The 21,457-nt window shown below is 39.2% G+C and overlaps 1 protein-coding gene across 2 annotated transcripts in view; it reads right to left on the bottom strand.

Moving 5' to 3' along the window:
• The window catches only part of dok6 (docking protein 6), a 61,013-nt gene that overhangs the window by 19,857 nt on the left and 19,699 nt on the right, over nucleotides 1–21,457 (bottom strand). For both annotated transcript variants that reach the window (XM_008438655.2, XM_008438654.2), the window contains exons 2-3: nucleotides 8,855–8,962; nucleotides 2,120–2,234 (exon numbers count right to left, since the gene is read on the bottom strand). In XM_008438655.2, the coding sequence (XP_008436877.1) occupies nucleotides 2,120–2,234; nucleotides 8,855–8,962 (223 nt within the window). The remainder of the gene's footprint in view (nucleotides 1–2,119; nucleotides 2,235–8,854; nucleotides 8,963–21,457) is intronic.

The following is a 21,457-nucleotide window of genomic DNA, read 5'->3' as shown; positions in this document are numbered from 1 at the left end:
AAAAAAAAAAAAAAATATATGTGTGGAAGGTCTAAGAGGAACTGTGGCACTGTACCCGTTACTGACCCGCTTTTATTTCCGTCAATCAATACAGATCAAAAGCTTACAGAACGGGTGAGAGGCATCCAATCACTGGAGAGCATTTGGCGTAAATGGCGGCGTTATGTAACAGCTTGTTTGTTAGATCAACCAGAAAATGCAGATTGGACAGAAGGGTTAAGGAAAGGTCAGCTGCTATCCGAAGCACTTTATTCACACACAGGAGGAAGCAGAAAACACGGCAGCTCCGGCAATTCAGCTCTTTCCTCGTGCTTTCATTAACTCCCCTCGCTGTGGCCTTTAAGTGTTTCTAAACTCCCACACTTTTTTTTTTTTTTAAGGCCACTGAGTGGAAAATCAGCCAAACAAACACTACATCAGCACAGCGGCGTCCAGGCTACGCTACGTGTAGCGCGTCTGGAGACGCGGCAGAAAGACGCGTGTGCGCATGTGTAGGTGAGTGAAGGAGGGAGGAAAGAAAACGGCGCCGCTTTTTGTTTTAATGAGTGTTTACAAACACGCGGCAAGCCAGAGTCAGGTATGCAGGAATCGAATCGGGAGACGCTTTTTTTTTTTTTTTTTTTTTTTTTTTTTTTTTTTTGCGGCAGCAGAGCAGCAGTCATTACACAGACGGATACAATATGTATATCTGCGCGCATTCATATCTGTCAGAGAGGCGACTCCTCGGTGGAATTTAAGGAGCTGACATTCTCAATGGTAGTCATAACTCAAGGTCACACTCTCATCTTTCTTTATGTGCATATTTGACAGTTGCACCCAGAGCTGTCAAAAATGCGCGATTATTTTATTTTTTTTTATTTTTTTCCCGCTCGCTCCGTTCCGTGCCTCATTGACAGCACGCTGCTTGGGAGGACGCAACAAAGGTTTTCTGTTTTAAAAGTAACATAATAGGGGGAGATTTATAACTGCTAAACACTTTTTTTCCCCCTAAATAAAACATGCAACAAAAACTTTTTTATTCGTGCATATTTAAATGTCTTTAAATAACAGCGCAGTGCTCGTTAATATTCATCGTTGCATTAACACGCCATTAGATATTGCAAGGCAGCAGGACAAATTCGGATCCTATGAAGTGAGTTCTTACGCAATGCAAGTTTACCTTTTTAATTGTGTGATGTGTAAAAGCTGGGGAAAATGTCATTTCTGATTTTTAGCTCAACCAGTCTGACAAATCGTTTGTGATCAGTGAATGCACCGTACCCAACGGCTAATGGTGTTGTCTCTAGTTATTCAACTTTTGTTCCACTTCGGAACCACCTGGAACACAAATATCTTAAATTCAACACAGCTATTGCTACTTGTTTAACCACCAAATAACACTCCGATGGCAATGTGTGCTAGTTTGAGAGTTTGTCGATACTCAACAGTGCGAAAAATATCTGTATCTACATTTGGTTGGACGTCAGTTCTACGATTTCGCTACTACAGGTTAACTAAGGTGTTTAAAGTTATGCAAGAAGCAATCCGTAACATTTGAAGGCAAAACAAAAATAAACTGTTCCGATTTGGATGGGGAAAAAGATAAAACCACGTTCATAAATTAGATCCATATCCCTTGTAAAGCCAGGGAACCCAACTCCACAAATCAGCTTAGCGTGAAACAGCACAATAAAATACATGGATTCATTTTCTTTGCCCGGCTTTAGGCCTCAATAAAACCATTTCAACTTGCTTGGGAAGGATTTTTTGGGCTTTCCACCCATCCCATTAGATGCAATCTTTATTGTTACAGTGCATAACGGGGTTTAAAAAAACACCACAAATTATTCCCAATATTGGTTTTCATACCTGCACAATAAAAATCAATATTCCAGAACCCATCTTCTAACCTCTTAATATGGCGGCAAATGAGCATCACTTGGCTAAACTCAGATCCACCACAGCCTCCATCACTTCTGTTTCTCTTTTTTTTTTTGTTTTGACCCGACATGCTTCATTCAATTACCATAACATAACACATCTTCAGGAGCAAAACAAAACACCTTTTCTCCCCTTATTTCCCCCTGCTGTGGTTGAAAGCAACCAATTAGATTTTTGCACGAAGAAAAGGACAACTCACCTGATTCGCAGGCAAACGTCTTGGACGTGTCATCGCAGAAGATGATGGCGACGGCGTGCTTCTTTGTCTCCCGTGGCATCCGCGTGACGTTCTTGATGTTATGGAGCTCGGTGATCTACAGAAGTCAGGGAGAGAAAAGCGGCGGCGGCAGCACATCAATGAACACTGCAGCAATAACGGCGCGGCTTAATTGGCATCCTCCACAGCTTTTGCTGAAAGTGCAGCGGGGACTTAATGACGACGATGCAGAGCCGTAAACTTAAACAGAGGAGGTGATCCTAAAGAACAAGTCACACCAAGCAATTTTATGAAGCTTAAAAATCTCATTTAAACCGGGAGAAATCACACACGCTAGCTAGCTGCTCATACTCCTGTATGATGTTTAATATGCAACTGCAGAGGCTTGCGGCGTACAAGGCAACCCTCATTGTTGTGCGCCTCCTTGAAAATACTCTTCCAGTTAATACAGAGGAAACCAATCATGAGAATCTGAAATCACTTTACCAGGTGGCTCATAGTGAATTCATAGTGAATGAAAAAAAGGAGGAGATAACTTTTTTATTGAATATCACCAGCATTGACTGGACATTTCATTCAACAGCCTGCCTGCTACTCGCCGTCTCCAGCAGATAAGGCCCATTACATTAATGTAGTCTATTGTGTTCTAACTATAGGCCTCTTGCCAAACTGTTACAAATGAATTAGCTGGGCTCATTGCCCATACAGTAAAGCTTGACTGCTAAAGGTTAAAGACCCTATTGCACACATACACACCGTATTTGGACTACACATTTCTTTGTTCGATGGGGTGACATGTAATGAATTTCTCTCTACAGTTAGGTAGCCAGTGCTCAACGTTCAGGCCCAGCTGAGGGATTTCCACAAACCTCTGAGGTTTTTTTTTCTTCTTTTTCAAACTCAAGCTACAATTTTGTGCGCCTTGTCCTATCCACACGTACTCAGTTTATACAACTAGAAATACGTTTTTTTTTTCAGCTTTTCAAGATCCATTTGAACGATTCTTTTCCGGGGGTTAACTATTGGTACAACAGCTTCGATGAATTTCAAAAGCAAGATTTTGAATTTTCTCTAATCCACGAACAAGCTTTTTTTCATTCCAGAAACAGTGTATGTTTGGGATCAACGTCCTGTTGCCACTCTTGGCGGGGTTTTTTATTGTAGCCAAAAAAAACACATCATTGTCTCATTTGAACCGAAATCATTTCTTCAGAAGGTATTTGTCCATATAAGAGGCAGAGAATTTCTGCTTGACCTCAAAGGTATTAATTTTGGAGCAGTGGCTTCTTTCCTGATTACTTTGGTTGGTGATGCAAAACGTGCATTAGGACAATGACACTAATGCTGTAGCAGTTTCTAGTAAAGGGTATGATTTGGGCTTTGGTGGTTCCTGGGTTATTCCTGAACATTTTAACCACTTTATTTTCATCTAAACGTGACAGTTTGGCTGAAACATACATTTGTGTGTTTCGGGGTATTGTTATGTGAGTAAGGTATCACTTTCAGCTCTAAAACCGTTTCACACCTTTTTATAACCTACCTCGTTTCACATTGTGATAAGAAAATGTAGTCAAGTGTTTTTTTGCATTTGACTTATTTCCTCTATTTAACTTCTTTTTTTAAATTATTTTATTTCCTGCATTCAATTTATTTTTGTTTTCAAGGGAATCAGTCTTGTGCACAACATTGTTCTTGTTATTTAGTGACTACGTAGTTTAGACTTTTTGCATAAGGCTCTTATTCCTGCCACATAGCAAGCCTTGGCAAGAGTAAAACTGTTTGAGTTATCAAGCTCTAAGCAATCATTTACAGTAACTTTCAAGTCAACGATACTCAGAAAGTTTTTTTTTTAAATGCTTTTTACCGATGATTAATGCACGATTATCAAACTCTGCAGCCACGATTAAAATCACAGCAAGAATGACTGTTTGCATGCTGTCTCCATGCCTGCTTGACTTCTCCAGCTTTCCCCTGCAGTCCAATAACTTCCATGTCAGGTGAATTGGCACTTCTAAACCGACCTTAAGAGTGAGTTTCAGAATGTGTCTCCTGTGACTGTGTTGGCCCTGTGATGGACCAGTGACCTGTCCAGGGTTACTATGTCTCTTGGATAACCTCCAGAATGATTAATGTTGTGCAGCAGCATCCTACTGGGTGTTTTTTGGGCTGTGGGATTTCAATGTCAGATGTGTGGAGAAAAAAAAAACAGGGCTACATCCTGGAATCTCAAAGCACCTGTTTATTTCAAAAAGCTTTGGGGGGAAAAAAAACAAAACAAAAAAAAACATAAAACAAACACGTTTACTGGTCTGTTTTTAAGATGCAACAAATTCATTAGAAGTTTTCCCTCAGGTTGAGCAACGAACATTTAATTGCTACTGATGAAAGACAAAGGAGAGAACAACTTGGTATATCTTGCAATGAACCTGGTAACTGTATAAAGTAGATAGACATTTTATAAAGCATTTATACACATGCAGCAGCAAAGGAACATTTGTATTTCTTCGCAATCTAAATTCCTGGCAGGTGTGTGTACGGTTTCAATTGTTTCCATAATTATCTTACTTAGATCTAATCTATCATGTGGCATGCGTCGGAGATCAGTCCTCAGACCAATGTTTATTTGCATTTCATATGTTCCATTCGTGTAAATTATTAAAAAGCACCTGTAAGTTATGGACAACAGTTTAAATATGAAAAGATAAACGTTCTTCTTAAAGATGCCTTTTCTGAGTTAAGAATAATTGCAAGGTTAAGACGTCTAAAAAACAGTGACCTAAAAAAAAAAAAAGCATCATGCTTGCCTTGATCTCAACCTACCTGGACTATTGCAGTAGTTTTTATGCTGATATTGGACAGTTACAGATTGATCTGCTTCAATTGGTCCTAAATGCTGCAGTAAAACGTAACTAGCACACACTAACAAGACCATTACTTCTATGCCAGCTTGTTTTGCAATGACTGTGCATTTTAGGATTTTATTGTTCATTTTATTTTTACCTTTAAATGAGGTAGTTACACCAAGGATACTTTAACTCTGCACACTCCGATTAGACCAATAAAGTCTGTAGAATAATTGGTTGTTGTTTCCACATCCAGGTTGAAGCATAAAGAAAACTAACTCATTCGTTTCTACACTATTGAATAAGACAACTTCCCCTGTGCACAAGCACCTCTCTTACATTACACATTTTTAAATCCTGTTTAAAAAAATAATGATTTTGCTCAACAACTTATAGAGATCACAAAAAAGATTTTGTGATTTCAGACCTCAAATAATGCAAAGAAAACAAGTTCATGTTCATTTAGAAACTATAATACTACTGTTTTTAACTCAGGAAGAGTTCAGAAATCAATATTTGGTGGAATAACCATGAGGTTTTCAATGGGATTCAGTGCAGTGGTCTCTTCATTTGTTCCCCAGAGTTGTATGTAGAATCTAAACCTCTCAATATGTGACTAAATCTGATCATGCCTTATTACATTATTCTTAATAGCACAAATATGCAAACAATCTATCCATGTCAAGCTCCAATGCAGCTTGACATTTTCGCAGTAGCTGACTCAAGCCAGAGCTCAAGAGGCCTCAAAAACAACTCCACAGGAAGCTAAAAATATACCCAAAAATATGCAGGTTCTTTCTTAAAGCATGGACCAGTGATCTGCAGAGAGAGAATGCTGCAGAAGGAGAGAGAGAGAGAGAGGGAAGGAAAGGAAAGAAAAAAATGGGAATGGGAAAAAAAAATAAAAAATCCCTTTGTGTTGATTGTGTAAATCAGCCACCAGTGCAGCCTATTTCCCACCCACAGCACTGCAGCGTTGAATGAAGCCCCGAGACGGGACCTTTTCTGGATCTCGGTGGCAATGCATTACCAGGTTCAGCGGTGCATGCGCGCGCCCATCGCTCACTACAGCGTGGATGTATGCGGCGCCTCAGAGCTTTGCGGTTTACAGCCATACGGGCCGCTTCATGTGACAGCATGATGTAGTAGGCAGAGATATGTCTAATTCACAATACATGACTGATACTGTGGCAGCAAATGGTGCAAACAGAGTGGATCAAAACATCACGATGGCTTGTGGCCACATCAATAGACACAGATAAAGACAAAACTGGAAAAGAAAACCTCACCAATTTGCCTCATTATCACAGGAGAGAAGATAACTACAGCCACAAAGTTTACTCCGCAGCCCTCCATTATCTCCCCTTATCTCCTCTCATTAGGGTAAAACATTGTTCATGGCGCTGCTCCTTTAAAATCATCTTCACTTACCGGGATAATGAATCATAATTGGTGCATTTCAAGGGGCTTAGGAGGTGCGGAGAGAGATATTATATGGAGGATTACTACTTTTCAAAGAGAGGGGGAAAGGCCTAGAGGACGAGATAAAGTCCAAATAGGGCCTTACTAGATCCTTAACTTCATCATCTGATATCACTGGACAGAATTGTAATGCAAAGATGAAAACAGGTTTCCCACTGCATGTTTAAAACAGCTTAGTGCTCCGGTTATGCTCACAATAAAAGCAGTACAATATCAATAACCAGATCAACATTTTTTTTTTGGTGGAAAATGTTTTTCCATGTGGAATATGATTTACTAATAGATGTAGCAGAAAACTAGACAAGTGAGATATTTCATTACATGAAAAAAAAACAAAAAAAAAACAGGTGGTGCCTTATTTAAGGAGGGAGGCACCACCTTAAGTGTTGGTTTAATGATGGTTCATTACTAACTGAAAAAAACTGACTAAAATGAGATGTTTAAAACACTACTCTAAGGAATGGTGTGATTTAATGAAAATGTTGATACAAGAGAGGGGAATATGATGCGGCGCTATGCTAAAATGATCCAAAATGCTTGAAAATTGAAGAGACCAAGAAATGTTGAAGAAACAGGAAAACTATCATCCAATGGACCAAAAGAAACGTTTGCGTGCTTCAAATAACATTGAAAGTTCAAATACATGTTAATACTTAAAAGGATTTAATGTTGAAGAAGAATTTCTATTTATCCAGTAAATGTTTGAATTTGTAAAGAAAAAATAAGAAACGGCTATATTTTGAACACTGATATTTTGAGATGTGCTGAAATGATTTGGAATGGAATAAGCCGTGTGCATTTTAATTTTGCATGTATGGAGATAAACACCATTACAAAGAATATATACACAAATATAAAACGAAGAAAAGGGATTTCTTGCTTGTGTTTTTTCAAAGATAACAAATCTTAAGCTTAAATGTTGTTACTCACTTGTTGGCAAGGAGGTCTCAGCTGATGTTATCACTCAACGCTAATTAATTTGAGCAGTTTGCCAAATTGCAAAATGAAACTCTTGGCTGTTGCCTGGTAATTATGCTCTGCATGTCTGTGTCAGAGGCATTTAGACTTTTTTTTTTTTTTTGCCAGAGGCAGCTGCCTGAGGAGTTTTATGTACTTGAGAAGACAGCGTCGGACAGACAGGCATTCACATCCGACGTCCTATTAGCACCACCTGTACCCACAGCGTGCTGCGGGGAAGCAGCAGACGCTGGTAACATTAACAAAGACTCAAATAGAGACGGTTATCTAATGACGGCAACGGACAAAAGGCCAAAGCATTTCAGAATCAATACAGATCATACTTTGTAGAATATCAATACTTAATTTCATGGCTGTGTAATTGCTACATGATGCAGCTTCCCGAATATTGAATGGATCAGCATCATCAGCATAATAGACTACACCACTCCAAACAAAACTGTAGATTTGACTGTCTGAGGTTTGCACATTCAAAAACCATCAATAAAGAAACGTATAATCTAGACAGCATGCTTTACTTTGTTTTTATTTTCTTAGAAATCACAATCTAAGGTGTACGTTTTTATAATATAGTTGCTTATATTGAAGTGCTGGTGTAAACAATGATTTACTTTAAGCATACTATATTTTTGGTCTCTTTCTCTCTTTAATCTGTATTTTTTCTTTTGGACCAAACATTTGTTTGGTATGTTTGGTACAAAATATGCATACTAATATGAAATAAGAAAATCCTAATAATACCACTTTTGTGTCCTGACGCAAAACTAAACCCATCTTTTTGTAAGTAAAAAAGTCTTGTTTCAATTACTTGGTATTGTCTAACGTCAGTACAGGTGCATTATATGCGAAACATATTCGTCAATGTAAGGTGACATTTTTCATGAATTCATTTCTGTTCATTTGATTATCAGCATAAAACTAATAAAATATCAAACTTTTGCTCCTTAGGAAGGTTGCATATCGCATAAGACCAACTTAAAATTACAGTATGCTGTAATACAGGGATGCTACGCTATGGCATATAAAATCATAGGAAGATCTTTGCTAAAGAAGCTGCTTTTCAAGCATATGATTGGCAGTTAAGTGGAAGGGAAAAGTGTGATTTAAACAGAGACTGACAGGCAACAGGAATAACAAAAACTAAAAAACTAAAAAATAAATGAAGCGATGCCCATTTAAGAGTTTAGGAGAGGCTAATGATGTGGACTGTGAGACATTTAACTCAATTTGGCAAAAATGGTTATGCAAGGTAGTTATTTTATTACAGCTGCACAGCTTCATGCTCCCAACGAAACACAAAGACGGATAACACAGTGGTGTGATGGGGACATTGGAAAAACAATAAGACAAAAAAAGGGGCCATCAAGAATGAATTAAACAAATAAAACGTTCAAGACTTGGATGAGGATCTTACCTTGTGGAAACTTCTAAAGTAGGCTGCCTTTTCATCGGGATACTTTTCTAGCCTCCTGGGTCCTTTACTAGAAGCCTTTTTAAACACCAGCCAACACCTCCTGAAGATCTGCCACAACAAAGAACAACACTGGCACAGTTACACAATGATTACTGGAAAAACACTAGAAAACAACAACAATAAAACACTGGAGGCAAAACGTCCACAGAGGTTGACTGTGACGACCCAACCACCAGGGAGTCTCCTTCTGTTTGTTTGTCGGGTTGGCCCTGCCATCAGAGGTAAGAGATGCACCTGGGGCCGGTGCGCCGCTGCCCTGTAAAAGCTGTTCCTGCCTGCTCTTCATCGGTGGCCCCTCTGTTCAGTGGAGAGTTCACACTGACCACCTCTGAGATTTCGTTTCCGATTTGAGTTTTGCTTCATATACACCATATGAAGTGTACACACTATACACACCAGGCATTCAGATATCATATCACTGACAACGGCTCAAACAAGTTACGTCTTGGGTTTTTAGTTTAACAAATTATTTTCTTATAAAGCCACCACCCTGTGTCCTCTCCCCGAGTCTCTTGCAGCCCCTGAGCCAGGCTCTAACACCAAGCATGAAAAAAAAGGTTTTATGCTGAATTTATCTATGAATTGAGGCGTTTTTTTAAAAATACTATGAACAAAAAGTTTTACATTGACCAAATGACTCAATCATACGGTTATTGAATAGTTAAGCTCAGATATAACTGTTCGTACTCATGTTTTGTACAACTTTAATCCTTAAACTGTTTATAGATGATGTCATAAAAAATGTTGTTGTGCCCACAAAAAAGGCACAATTTCATCAGTTATCTGGAACTGATACAGTTTCCTGATTTTTGCAGCAAACGGAGCACACTCTCTGTAACATGCTCAAGCTAGCAGCACCCCACAAAAAGACACAACACCTTAGGGGAATCATTTTTGACACCATTTTGCCTTTGATAGGCCATATTCTCTCCTGATATTCAGGGGTTTAAATGTTTTTGACTAAAAATACAATAACTGGTGTTAACCACTTAGCATATTCTACATTTTGATGATAGGATATAATGGGTCACTCCCCATTGGCCAATTCTTCACCATGGGTTTCCCTCAGTGTATTATAAGCCTGACGGGCCACTAGGCTTTACTTGTGCCCCCACCAGGCTTAGCATTGCTTATTTATTTCAGTTTTTGTGTGTGCGTGTGTGTGTGAACACACAAACAGGATCCAAAATGTTCTCGCGGGAGAGGGTTTAACAAGTAAATGTTTGTGTTTATTTTTTATATTTTTCACTATGAACATGAATTTAGAAGAAGCTTAAATAAAAGAGCCATGCATAATTCCATCCACTGCCGAACACCCCTTCATTATGCAACTCGTGTTTAAGGGTTGGCATTTGTGGGGCAGTGATAAATGATATAATTAGACTGAACAGTAGTACAACTAAATCTTATTTTAAATTCTCTAGCCCTGCTTCAGAGGAGCGGTCCTGATCAAATTTAATTGAAGCTGACTGGAAACGAAAGACAACAAACCCCCAGCTGTCACAAGATTCAGGACTAACATGTTGCTCGAGCCTGACTGGTGCACAGACATGACATAACCTTTTCCCTGCGGAGCACCCACCTCTTCAAAACAAGGATGAAATAACCAAAACAGCTCTAACCTGACACACAGAGAGGGTGATTCAGAAAAGGTGTTTTCGAGCCTTTTCAGTGCCGCTCTGGGGCTTTCGCTGCTACACAGAGGCAAATTCTGACAGCAGTTGTAGACTGGAAGAGAATCGTCAAAAATCCCTTTGAATGCAAAAAAGAAAAGGGAACAATTTTCTTCATGTTTTTTCCTCCGTCATCGGGGAACGAAAAGTTACATTTAAATATTTATTTAGATTGCCGTAAATGAATATGCTATACTTAATCTTTACTCAGATCTGTATTTACCTTCTTTCAGTACACTGAAAATCAGGGAAATATGTCTTTAAAACTCAAAAAAGTCTGCTTTCTTCACTGACGGAGGAAAAACAGATACTTTTAAAGGCAAAATCTGTGTTTAAGTGTTCAAAGTGCTTCAAAATAGGCAATTTAAACCTGAAAGCTTTGTAGAAAATACACATTTGAACAAGCGTAACAACTTTATAACTTAGTTTGAACCTTCGGAAATGGGTTTCCATTTTTAGGTGCTCCGCTGCACACTGTTCCTGCCTGTTATGATGTAATGTGCAGCTATGCACAGAAACACACACACACACACACACACACACACACACACACACACACACACACACACACACACACACACACACACACACACGCACACACACACGCACATCAACAGCCAGTCACACATTTGCCCTTTTTGACCCTGAAGATTACTGTACTTTAGTAATTACTAGACCGGTCTGGCCCATATTCTCACTGTGGCTGACACTGGTGCAGCTTGGAGTACCTGCTTCAAGATCAAACCATAAGTAGGACACACGACACTGGAAATGGGTCGGCCTCAGATTTCTAGGTACACCGCAGTTTTAGCCAGTCGTGGTTTCAAAAGGGCAACGTTTTTGCATCACGCAATTCTGAGAGTGTACCGTATTTCAATGAGATGCTGCAGACAGAGATGGTAGAGGAAAGTAAAGCTTCCTCCACCACACTAGCTGCTGCAAGCTGTCAGTCAACGGTGTATGACCAAAGGAGAGGACATCTCCTTCACATTTTTTTTTTTTAAGTTATTAAAAAGAAAAGCTATTTGAAAAGTTATCCTGTTGGGACAATTTCAAAAATGCTTGTTTCAAGGTAACGGAAATGAAAAAACAGTTGATAACAAGTCATGTTGTATAAGGATACAGAAGAATCCGCTGTCTTACTGACCTTAGACATCGTGCAGTATTTATGGTTACTTCTGACAATAAAATATTAGAAAACACAGGAGAATATCACAGTAATTCTATTTTTACTTTTCCTCAGTAAGACGTATGTGAATTGCCAACAGCTAATCAAAATGCAGCTGCAATGCTTCTGGCAAGATTCTAAAAGCACTCCCATGTGACGCCTGTATTGATCACGCTGCACTGGCTCCATGTTCAATATAGAATGAGTTTAAACTTCTGGTTTGGATGCATGGTGACACATAAAGTTCCAAACTAAATAGAATATCTCACCTCAGGAACAAGGCTGCACAAAATATCACTGGTGGTATTTACAGCAATATCACTGTACACAATGCATGTCGCAAAGAAACGCCTTGTCTTACTATAACTTAACAAATCATTATCATTGTCATGCATTCAGACTGTATGGGTGTCGCATATTTGGTGACACTTGTTGTTTAATGAAGCATACAATTTGGTGTAAAGCCATCAAGTCATTAACAACTTACATGTATGTTGCAAATGCCAAAACAGCAGACATCGGCCAGGAGCAACTTGGTAAATAAAACCTTGTCGTTCAGATTGAAATGTTGAATATCATGAATATTCTACTTTCTGTCTGGGATCAATGTTTTCCAACAACCCAAAGAAAAAGACATGAGCACTTTTGAATTATTAGTTACTTGTCAAAAGTCTTACACAACAATACTGGTAAAAGTTGAAGTATCACGAGTTTCTTTCTTTTCTGTCTACTGCTTAGGCCTCTATATTTTGCATATTTTAAGAAAAAGCTACTTATTTTGTCTGACTAGAAATAAATGTATATTTACTCATTTACTTCTTAAAATTTCTATTAGTAAACTCACCTACCTTCTGAAGGGTAGGTACCTAAGCAGAGAACAAAGGTAAATACGTGAACTTGAGGCTCTCTTTACATAGACGCAACAGCAGTAATGTTAGCTGCATTTCTGTCTTTTTAAGCAAGCACCTACTTCCAGTATGCATAACTAAGGTTACCAAAATCTGTCTTATATATTGTCCCATGCCTACAAAAACGTAAATGTCCAAACCTATTATTTGGATATTGGTTTCGATCAATGTGCAGAACTCTTCAGACGGTCACGTGTTTAGCTACTTTAATATTCTCACAGCTACCTGGAGCAGAACAAGTACAGTTGAGAGGCAGAATAAGTATGAATGGCGCAAACCAGCGGGTCCTCGGCGGTTGTCTGTCTTTAATAGTAGAAGCTTTCTATTTCCAGGTGGAGACAGTCGCTATCACTCCTTCTGATGTATGATTGCCCTGGGCTGCATGGTTGTGCTGGGAAACCATGGCTGGACGATTAATTTGTTTACCCAGCTGGTGTACTCTATAAAAGGCCCACTGAGTTGAACTTGGCACTTTGCAGTAAATGACTAAAGTGGATCCCTAGGTTCTTATCGGTCTGCCTTAATGGGTCTCAATTCTAGTTAGGTGTTGCACAGGCCCATAATAAGCAGCACATAATAGAAATGCCTTGTAGTATACCGTCTACTTTGTTGTAATGTGCTGCCAATAATTCTTCTCTCCATAATTATAACGCCCCGAGGAATTAAAGACACAAGTTGGGGTGACCTCCATTTATCTTTGGTCTAGTTTCTATAAACATACGCCAAAACTGCTTACTGAATAAAAGCACACATAGTGACTCTCTAATGAACAAAACTACATTCGAAACTTTAAAGCAACCAAATTAAAAAGTAGCCACAATTCCCTTTTGGGGGGGCTTGAGTCAAACCAATGCTCGATGCCTACAAAGTAATTCAGCTAAATAGTGTTCGGATTAAGCAACAATACAGCGGCACAAAAGCTGAGATAGCTTCTGCATAATAAGAACAAGGGAGTACGAATAGAAAGGACTTAATTTTACTTGTTCCACAGTTGCAAGTGCTTTGTCAATGTAGCCCTATTCTCCAGCTGCTGGTTGGGTCCTATTCAGTGACACTTCTACACTGATTGTAATTACACACAGGGAAAAGCAGTCTCTTTATTGGGTTGGTGTGACTCATGATACCACAAGGGTGAAAAACATACTGTTTGGCTGTGCAAGTCAATTTACTAGTACAAGAGAGAAGCAATGGGATGATGAAGAAAGGGACAGAGAAAATAAGCCTCCAAGATTCCTAGAGTTTTTCTTCAATTGCATATCCGTCTCTATGACCTGTCGCATACCTGCGAATAAGCACACACAGTGTATGATACTTCCGCGACGGTGTCAGAGAAGATGCATCAATAAAAAGAAGAGGGGCCTTTGAATTTGCTCAATCTGAATTGAGCAAATTCAAGTCATTTCGACAACTCTGAAAAGCCATCTACCCTATTTATGTCAAGGAAATAGGGGTAAGAACTGGGTGGTAATACAATATGAAGGTATATAGAGGTTATTAAAAATGGAATGGTATTTCTCTTATGGTCATTAAGCACGGCTATATTCATCATCAGTCATTACATTTGCTCTTGTGTCTTGAAACCGAATTTCCTCTCAACTTTTGTCTCACACCATTTCTTTTGGTATCATTTGCTCTATAGTAACCTCCTGTATTTAGGAGAGTGACTTCAACGAGTCTGATTCACAGGTGTACGCAGTCGGCAATAAGAAGCTGCTGCTGCCTTTGATATGTGGCAACGTTCAGCTGAAAAAAGTTCTAGACCAGTGGTTCTTAACCTTTTTTGAGGTACCGAACCCCCCAGTTTCATATGCGCATTCACTGAACCCTTCTTATTCCAACCCCCCGACACACAAAATACTTTGCGGTATTCGGATTTAGTAATGTAATTATAGTAGTTGTATTACCACCCCCACGCCACTAGAGGCAGTACCAACCCTGAAAAGATGCAACTAAGGAGCAGATTTAGAAGTATAGAGCTTTACTGAAGTAATTAATCACACAAGTTCAAATCCATGCTGAGAGTGGAGCTACTTCAATCAGGGCTCCTCCGCAGCTCTGATTGGCTAAGCAATGTAACGTGATCCTCTGCAGCAAGTGATGGCAAAGCGGGGCGCGTCATCACAACTTTACACAAGTGTGCCTTTACCTCCGCGCAGAGGCTCCGCCAAACCCCTGAGACCGACTCATCGAACCCCTGGGGTTCGATCGAACCCAGGTTAAGAACCACTGTTCTAGACTGTTGCGAAAACTTCCATGAATTTTAATACCCAATCAAAACAAGAACAAGTTGCTGCGTTCATGAGGTTACATTGCAAAGGTCATAGGAGAGCAAGGAAATAACGCAAACTAAAACTGGAAAAAAAATAAAACTCTGCATGAGGTAGCCATGAAAACATTAATGCATGTGAGGCAGAGGAACAAACAACGGTAAAAAAAAAAGAAAAAATCAGTGTGGCGTGAAAATTTGAGAGAGCCTGGAACACATGGAGAAGAAAATGATATGCACCTTTGCCTCTGTGTAGCCGTCTTAAAGTAGGTCGTTAGCTTGAAATTTGCAGCCCAATGAAGAGACAAAGAACAGCTTACATGCACACAAAGTCGGCCTTCTATCACCTGAAGAACATCTCCAGAATTAGAGGACTTATGTCTCAGCACGATCTAGAGAAACTCATCCATGCGTTTATCTTTGGCCGCATTGATTACTGCAACAGCGTCTTCACAGGTCTGACTAACAAATCAAACAGCTGCAGCTGATCCAGAACGCTGCTGCTCGCGTTCTGACTAAAACCAGGAAGATGGAGCACATAACACCAGTTTTAAAGTCCCTACACTGGCTCCCTGTAGCTCAGAGAATAGACTTTAAAATACTGATGTTAGTTTATAAATCACTGAACGGTTTAGCACCACAATACCTTAAAGATCTGTTATTRCTGTACCAACCGTCTAGACCCCTCAGATCTTCTGGTTCTGGTCTGTTCTGCATCCCCAGAACCAGAACCAAACGAGGAGAAGCAGCATTCAGCTTCTATGCACCACAGATTTGGAACAAACTTCCAGAAAACTGTAAAACAGCTGAAACACTGGGTGCCTTTAAATCTCAACTTAAAACCCACCTGTTTAGAGTTACTAATGGCTAAATTAGGGTTAGAGTGCGGGTTTTGATGTCTTCCATGTTTTTATGTCTTTAATGTTTTTAATTTCTTTTTATTTCTTTTCTACGTTTTAATGATGTAAAGCCCCCCGGAAAACGTCCCAGTTAAACGACGTTTAACTAAAGTTCTATGGGGTTTAGAGTCCCAGTTGATGGCGTTTCAACTAAAAACCTAGAGGTTGGAGTCCTTGTCAAACGGTGTTTTTGACTAAAGTCCCTGAGGGTTAGAATCCCAGTTAAGCGATGTTTAACTGAAGTCCTAAAGGGGTGCGGGTTTTAATGTTTTTATCTTCTTCTTTTTTTTAAATCTCTTTCTCTTTTTCACTGTTTATTTAATGTCACATCCTGTTTTTATTTTAATTATGTAAAGCACTTTGAAATGCCTTGCTGCTGAAATGTGCTATACAAATAAAATTTGATTGATTGACTTTAAAAGATGGAGCCACATCCCTGAATAGCAATTTGAAAGAAACGTCAATTGAGAAGTTTTATAACTTGTTATTTTGTAAGATCTTGTGATACAGGAACCCACTACTCTGCCACTCATAAGGCACTTTTAGAAGGCAGGGATGCTTTACTTTTGTCCACAACTATGAGTACCATGTTGCTAGAGTATAGACCAAACATTTCAATAGATAGGACATCTATCTTTGCAAGACAACCAGTTGGAGAAAAACAGTTTGTCCGACTGGACCTGCTGAGTAATGAGAAGTCAGTACAGGGAAGTTTGCTGACTTGACCTGGCAAGTGACTCAACACAGTAGCACACACTCAGATAGGAGGAGAAGGTGTTTAGTTTAAATCGCACTGAAATCAGCAGCTAAGCCAAGCTGTTTCTTTATCTGATGTTCTCCTACAGGACAGTTAAACCAAAGTTATTGATCTAAGTTTACATACCGTCTTAACTTTATCTTTTTTTTATTATTATCTAAGCTTTGGATCAAAATTTAAGGCATGTCGGTGCTTAAAATTAATTGAAGTATTTTTTTAATCAACTTTGATACACTTAATGTTAGTACATTCCCAGTATTAGCAGTGAGAAATCGTCATTCTTAATTTATTATAAGAAAATAATCAGAGTGAATTACGCGTACATTTTTGTAATTTACCTGAAGGAATTAGCTGAAAATAAAAGTAAAGTTCTTACTTCTTCTCTGTGCGTAAAATGGACACATTTGCATTCTCACCCCTACTGATCCTAACAAATATACTTGTACAGTTCCACGACAAACAAATGAATACAACCATCAGTACTGGAAACCTCCATTTTTACCTGAAAATGTGAAATAATACCCAAACATGAATAAGCAGCCATGTTGTATTTGATGATACACTATAAATTAGAAATAATTAGAAATAATTCACAATTACAGAAATAAAATTCTACTAAAATCATTGAGCGAATTGTAACACAAGCAAACTGAAAAACAGATAGAAGCAAAAGCAAGAAAACAAGCATTTTAACATTCTTTTTTTCCCCTTATGTGCCAACAAAATATTTCGGCTCGAACCTGGAGACTAAACGCAGACCGTTGGCATAGAGAAGCAAGAAGAACGATTAGATGACTAACAGCTAAAAGCAACCACGGTGCTTCAATTAGATATTATAAGAAAGTCAATTCAATATTCTAAAATGGAATCTGAAGACAAATTAATGTCTTGGATGGACTTTATTTGGAGCTGATTTTAGCAGACGTGGTAAGAAACTCAACTTAATTTCCCCATTTCTATTTTACTTGTGTTGTGTTTTTGGATATGAGGCCATCAACACAAATTACTTTAATTACTTATTCCCTTAAAAGTAATCCCACACAACTATTGTTCCACACACCTGCAGCTTACCTGGGGGGAAATTTGGTAATAAATCATTATTTATATGCAAATTCATTATGGTGTTAAACTGGTTTAAAGAATCTTGCAACAAATATAACAGGTTACGAGCATAAGCAAAGTTAAAAAAGTGCTTTAATTATAGTACAAAAAAATGTGTCTTTACTAAGAGCAATTTTTATTTTCTTGTGATTTTTTTTCATGCAAAAGGCATTTTCTCAAATTTAATGTTGGGTATTTTTAAGATTTTCAGCATGAAATTATGCCACAGCAGTAGAGGAGTTTGCTTTATGCATTGTTTCACATTTGCCAAGGTTGGCAATAAATGTGGCTGCCACTGAGTGTACTTACCAGAAAGTCTGAGGTCCCTTTTAAACTAGAGAGCCCTTGAGGAAACACCTGTCTATAAAGAAATCTAAGACCTACCAACATTCAATGTGACAAGACGCCTGAAAGGACTGCTGCAAAATTTAGAAATGCACACACCTCGTGGGACAAAATAATGAGCCATCTTTAGAGTCATTGTCATTTTCTACAAATGGCCCTAAAACACAAAGTCCACTCACACCAGGGAACATTATAAAACTTCTGGCATTATTGAGGAACTGTCTTGCCTCTCAATAAAATGGGTCCCATTCCCCCTACAGGCAAAAAAATCGCTCATCATTTGGATGAACTGAGGAACTGTCTAAAGACATGAAAATGATTTCCAATGACAGCTCGCCTCAGCTTAATGACTAATCACGCAGCGGAATAAAAATAGCTGTCTGCTAGAATGGGAGAATCAGTGAATAATGAAACACAAATCATAATACTTAAGAGGTGCAAATACATTTACGATTCCTTAAAAAAAAAAAAAAAGGAGAGGTTTGAGGGTTAGTACCCTCTTGCAGATTTGTGTCCAGCAAATGACGGTTTAAAGATGATTGCTGCTGCACTTAAATGTAATACAAAACATGAGAACACTTCAATCAAGGTAGCCCCTATTCACTGCTGCACCATGGTAGCAGGCTGGACTTGGAAAGCGCTACGACTGGTTAATATCTTGATTTTTAATAGTATTCAGAGAGAATAACTTGACCTTGAAGCGATACGAATCATTATAAAGCATGGTTCTCTCTGTGGTCTTGTCTTCTGGCAATTTCCAAGAGGGAGAGCGAGGGCTCCGTCCTCATTCAGGTCTGCATACGGTTTAGGGTTCCCCTGGTGATAATGACGTCTGATGGACTATGACAGACCAGACCCCGCAATATCAGCTCCTGGTGCTAGCAATCAATTTCAGACAGCGACGGGGTCTGCGCTGAGGTGTCCATCTTTATAATTTGATTTGTTATCCCGTTGGACAGTTGTTACAGCAATCATTGTGGCGATCGCTCCTCAAGCCGTGACCCCCTCCCCCAAGCTTACGGCTCCCCCCCCCACTGCAAATCCCCTCGTGGCTGCTTCGCCATTCCAACAATCCTGAGGCAAATGCAGCAACCAAAATCAGAGCAGGTTTCTCCTAATTGCGTCGCTGTTTCCTCCGTCGCCGGCTGTCACCTTTGACTTCATGCATGACTCTCATCCGACAAACTGCCTCCCACCTGCTATATCAAAATACATTTCCTGCGGCATCTAAAATGTTTGGACATCCCATAATGTTGAAATCCCCCCCCTGACTACAGCTGTTGGCAGGGTTGCACGCCAGCTTCGCCCCAGTTAATCATAGATTACTTTATCTGGGCCATTTCAAATCCTCATCTGTAACGCAGTGCTACCTCGGCAGCAAGTAATCGCACCCCTGTAGACACGCGCATGCAACAACCCCATTCTCACTTTCTGTCCACTTCTGATTTGCCTTTTGCCCTTCCCTTCAGGCTAAAATTAAACAAATAAATAAAAGACTGCAAGATAATTGTTACACAATTTAGAAAAATATTATATTTATGTAAATTTCAGTTTCGTACACTGAAAAATAAATACCTGCAACACGTGAAATGCATGAAGAATGCAAGTGACTAATTTGAGCTTTCATGACTCGGTAACAAGATTCACTAATGAACAGTGTTGTTCTCAAGACGAGCTTGCAAGAGCAAGGGCCTGCAACTCCAGTCCTCCAGTGTTTCCGTCTAGCAACTTCTGGCTGCATTTCTGCTCCAACACACCAATTGAATAAATAATTGACGAGCAGGCCTTTGTTCCTGCCATGCCAAGGAGGCAATTCAGCCTTTTGATTCAGGTGTGTTGGAGCAGGAGTGCATCCAAAAGCTGCAGGTCAGTGGCACTGGAGGACTGGAGTTATAGACCCCTGTTGTAAAGCTTAGATTGGTGCATTCACTGGCCAGGGAAACAAATATTTGTGCTGTTTGCTTTAACATTGCATGTTCCATAGTAGATCAATTAAAAGCTTTACAAATAGCAGTTTTTGTTACTTTTTTTGGCTTATTTTTCTGTTTTAGACTTTTCCAGTTCAATTTATAAGTGCAATATTTTTATCAATTGGTTAAAAAAAAAAAAAAAAAATCTGCTTAGAACTTCGCCATATAGACCTGAGCACGACTGTCCTCGGTTCAATTCCTGGTGTTGGGCCTGCAGGATATTGTCTATCAACTCTATTTTGTCAAATAACTTTACAACTAAAGGCCACCAATGCCAAAAAAACTTGAAAAAGATGTGTGCAAATTGCTCAGCTGTCCAGTAACGTGAAACACGTTCAAAACACAGATTGCTGCAGTTTGAAGTGATGCTGAGACACGGTGGGTTGCAAAAGTTGTACTTTTGTCACATTACAACCACAAAATATATATATTTTTTATGCAACCAACCAACACAAATTATATCATCAAATTGCATCTTATTTTGAAAAAAGTCTTTACAACCTCAAAAATCTAGAAAGTGTTGTGTGTTATCAAGAAAATGAATGAAACTAAATAGAAGTTGATCCTGGTCGACTGAAGTGAAAGTCCACCTTCCAGAAGGATAAAAACCCTAAACATGGCTTAGATCAAACCCTATTTCTATTCTAGAATGATCTAAGAAGAGTCCAGACTTAATCCATTTACAAAACTACATATGGCAACACTTGAAAGCTGCTGCTCATATATATTCACCAACTTTTCTGACTGAGCTTGAGCCATTTTACGAACAATAGGGGAAAAGAAATCCAGTCTTTAGATGCGATGTATCGTTTTCTTTCTGCTTCACAATTATGCACTCCCCCGTGTAGGTCTGTCACAACAAGTCCTGGTAGAACGCATTCAAAGTTTGTGTTTGCAACTTAAAAATTGTGTAAAAGGTCAAGCGGTATAGACGCTTGCCGGGCGCTGTGAAAACTGATTTGAGAAGGAAGCGATCGCTGTGCTGTGATTCTGTGATTTGGAGGAAGTGAGGATCACAGTTTACTAGAATCAGAGCTCAGTGTGGCATAACGATATGCCTCTAATGTGGAAAACAAACAGATTCTCGCTTTCCTTTACAGAACCAGCCTAGAACCGCCTCTACCAGCCCCGGTTCGGCGTCGGGAACTCCTTTACAGGAAAACCATTAGAGGCAGCGAAGTTTATGTTTTGATTCAAGTCTAAATCCTGTAATGACTGTAATGACAACCTTAAAGCTGTAGAGTTCAAAGGAGTCACATTTCCAGCATAACAATGTAAAAGTACAGATCACTAGTTTTCAAAGTATCTTTTTAGGGAAAATCCTTTAAAGGTTATTTAAAGAACAACGTTAAGATCCAGGAAACTGCATCAACTGCTTCCCTTTTCTGAGGGGAGACAAGGGAGCTTTTTTGACATAAGCCAGAACTGTGCAGCCTTGAGCAGGAAAACAGGTTTT

This window comes from Poecilia reticulata, linkage group LG20 (genome assembly GCF_000633615.1).
Source record: "Poecilia reticulata strain Guanapo linkage group LG20, Guppy_female_1.0+MT, whole genome shotgun sequence".
NCBI lineage: Eukaryota > Metazoa > Chordata > Actinopteri > Cyprinodontiformes > Poeciliidae > Poecilia > Poecilia reticulata.
The sequence above is the reverse complement of the archived record's forward strand: the minus strand, read 5'-3'. Positions and strand labels throughout refer to the sequence as shown.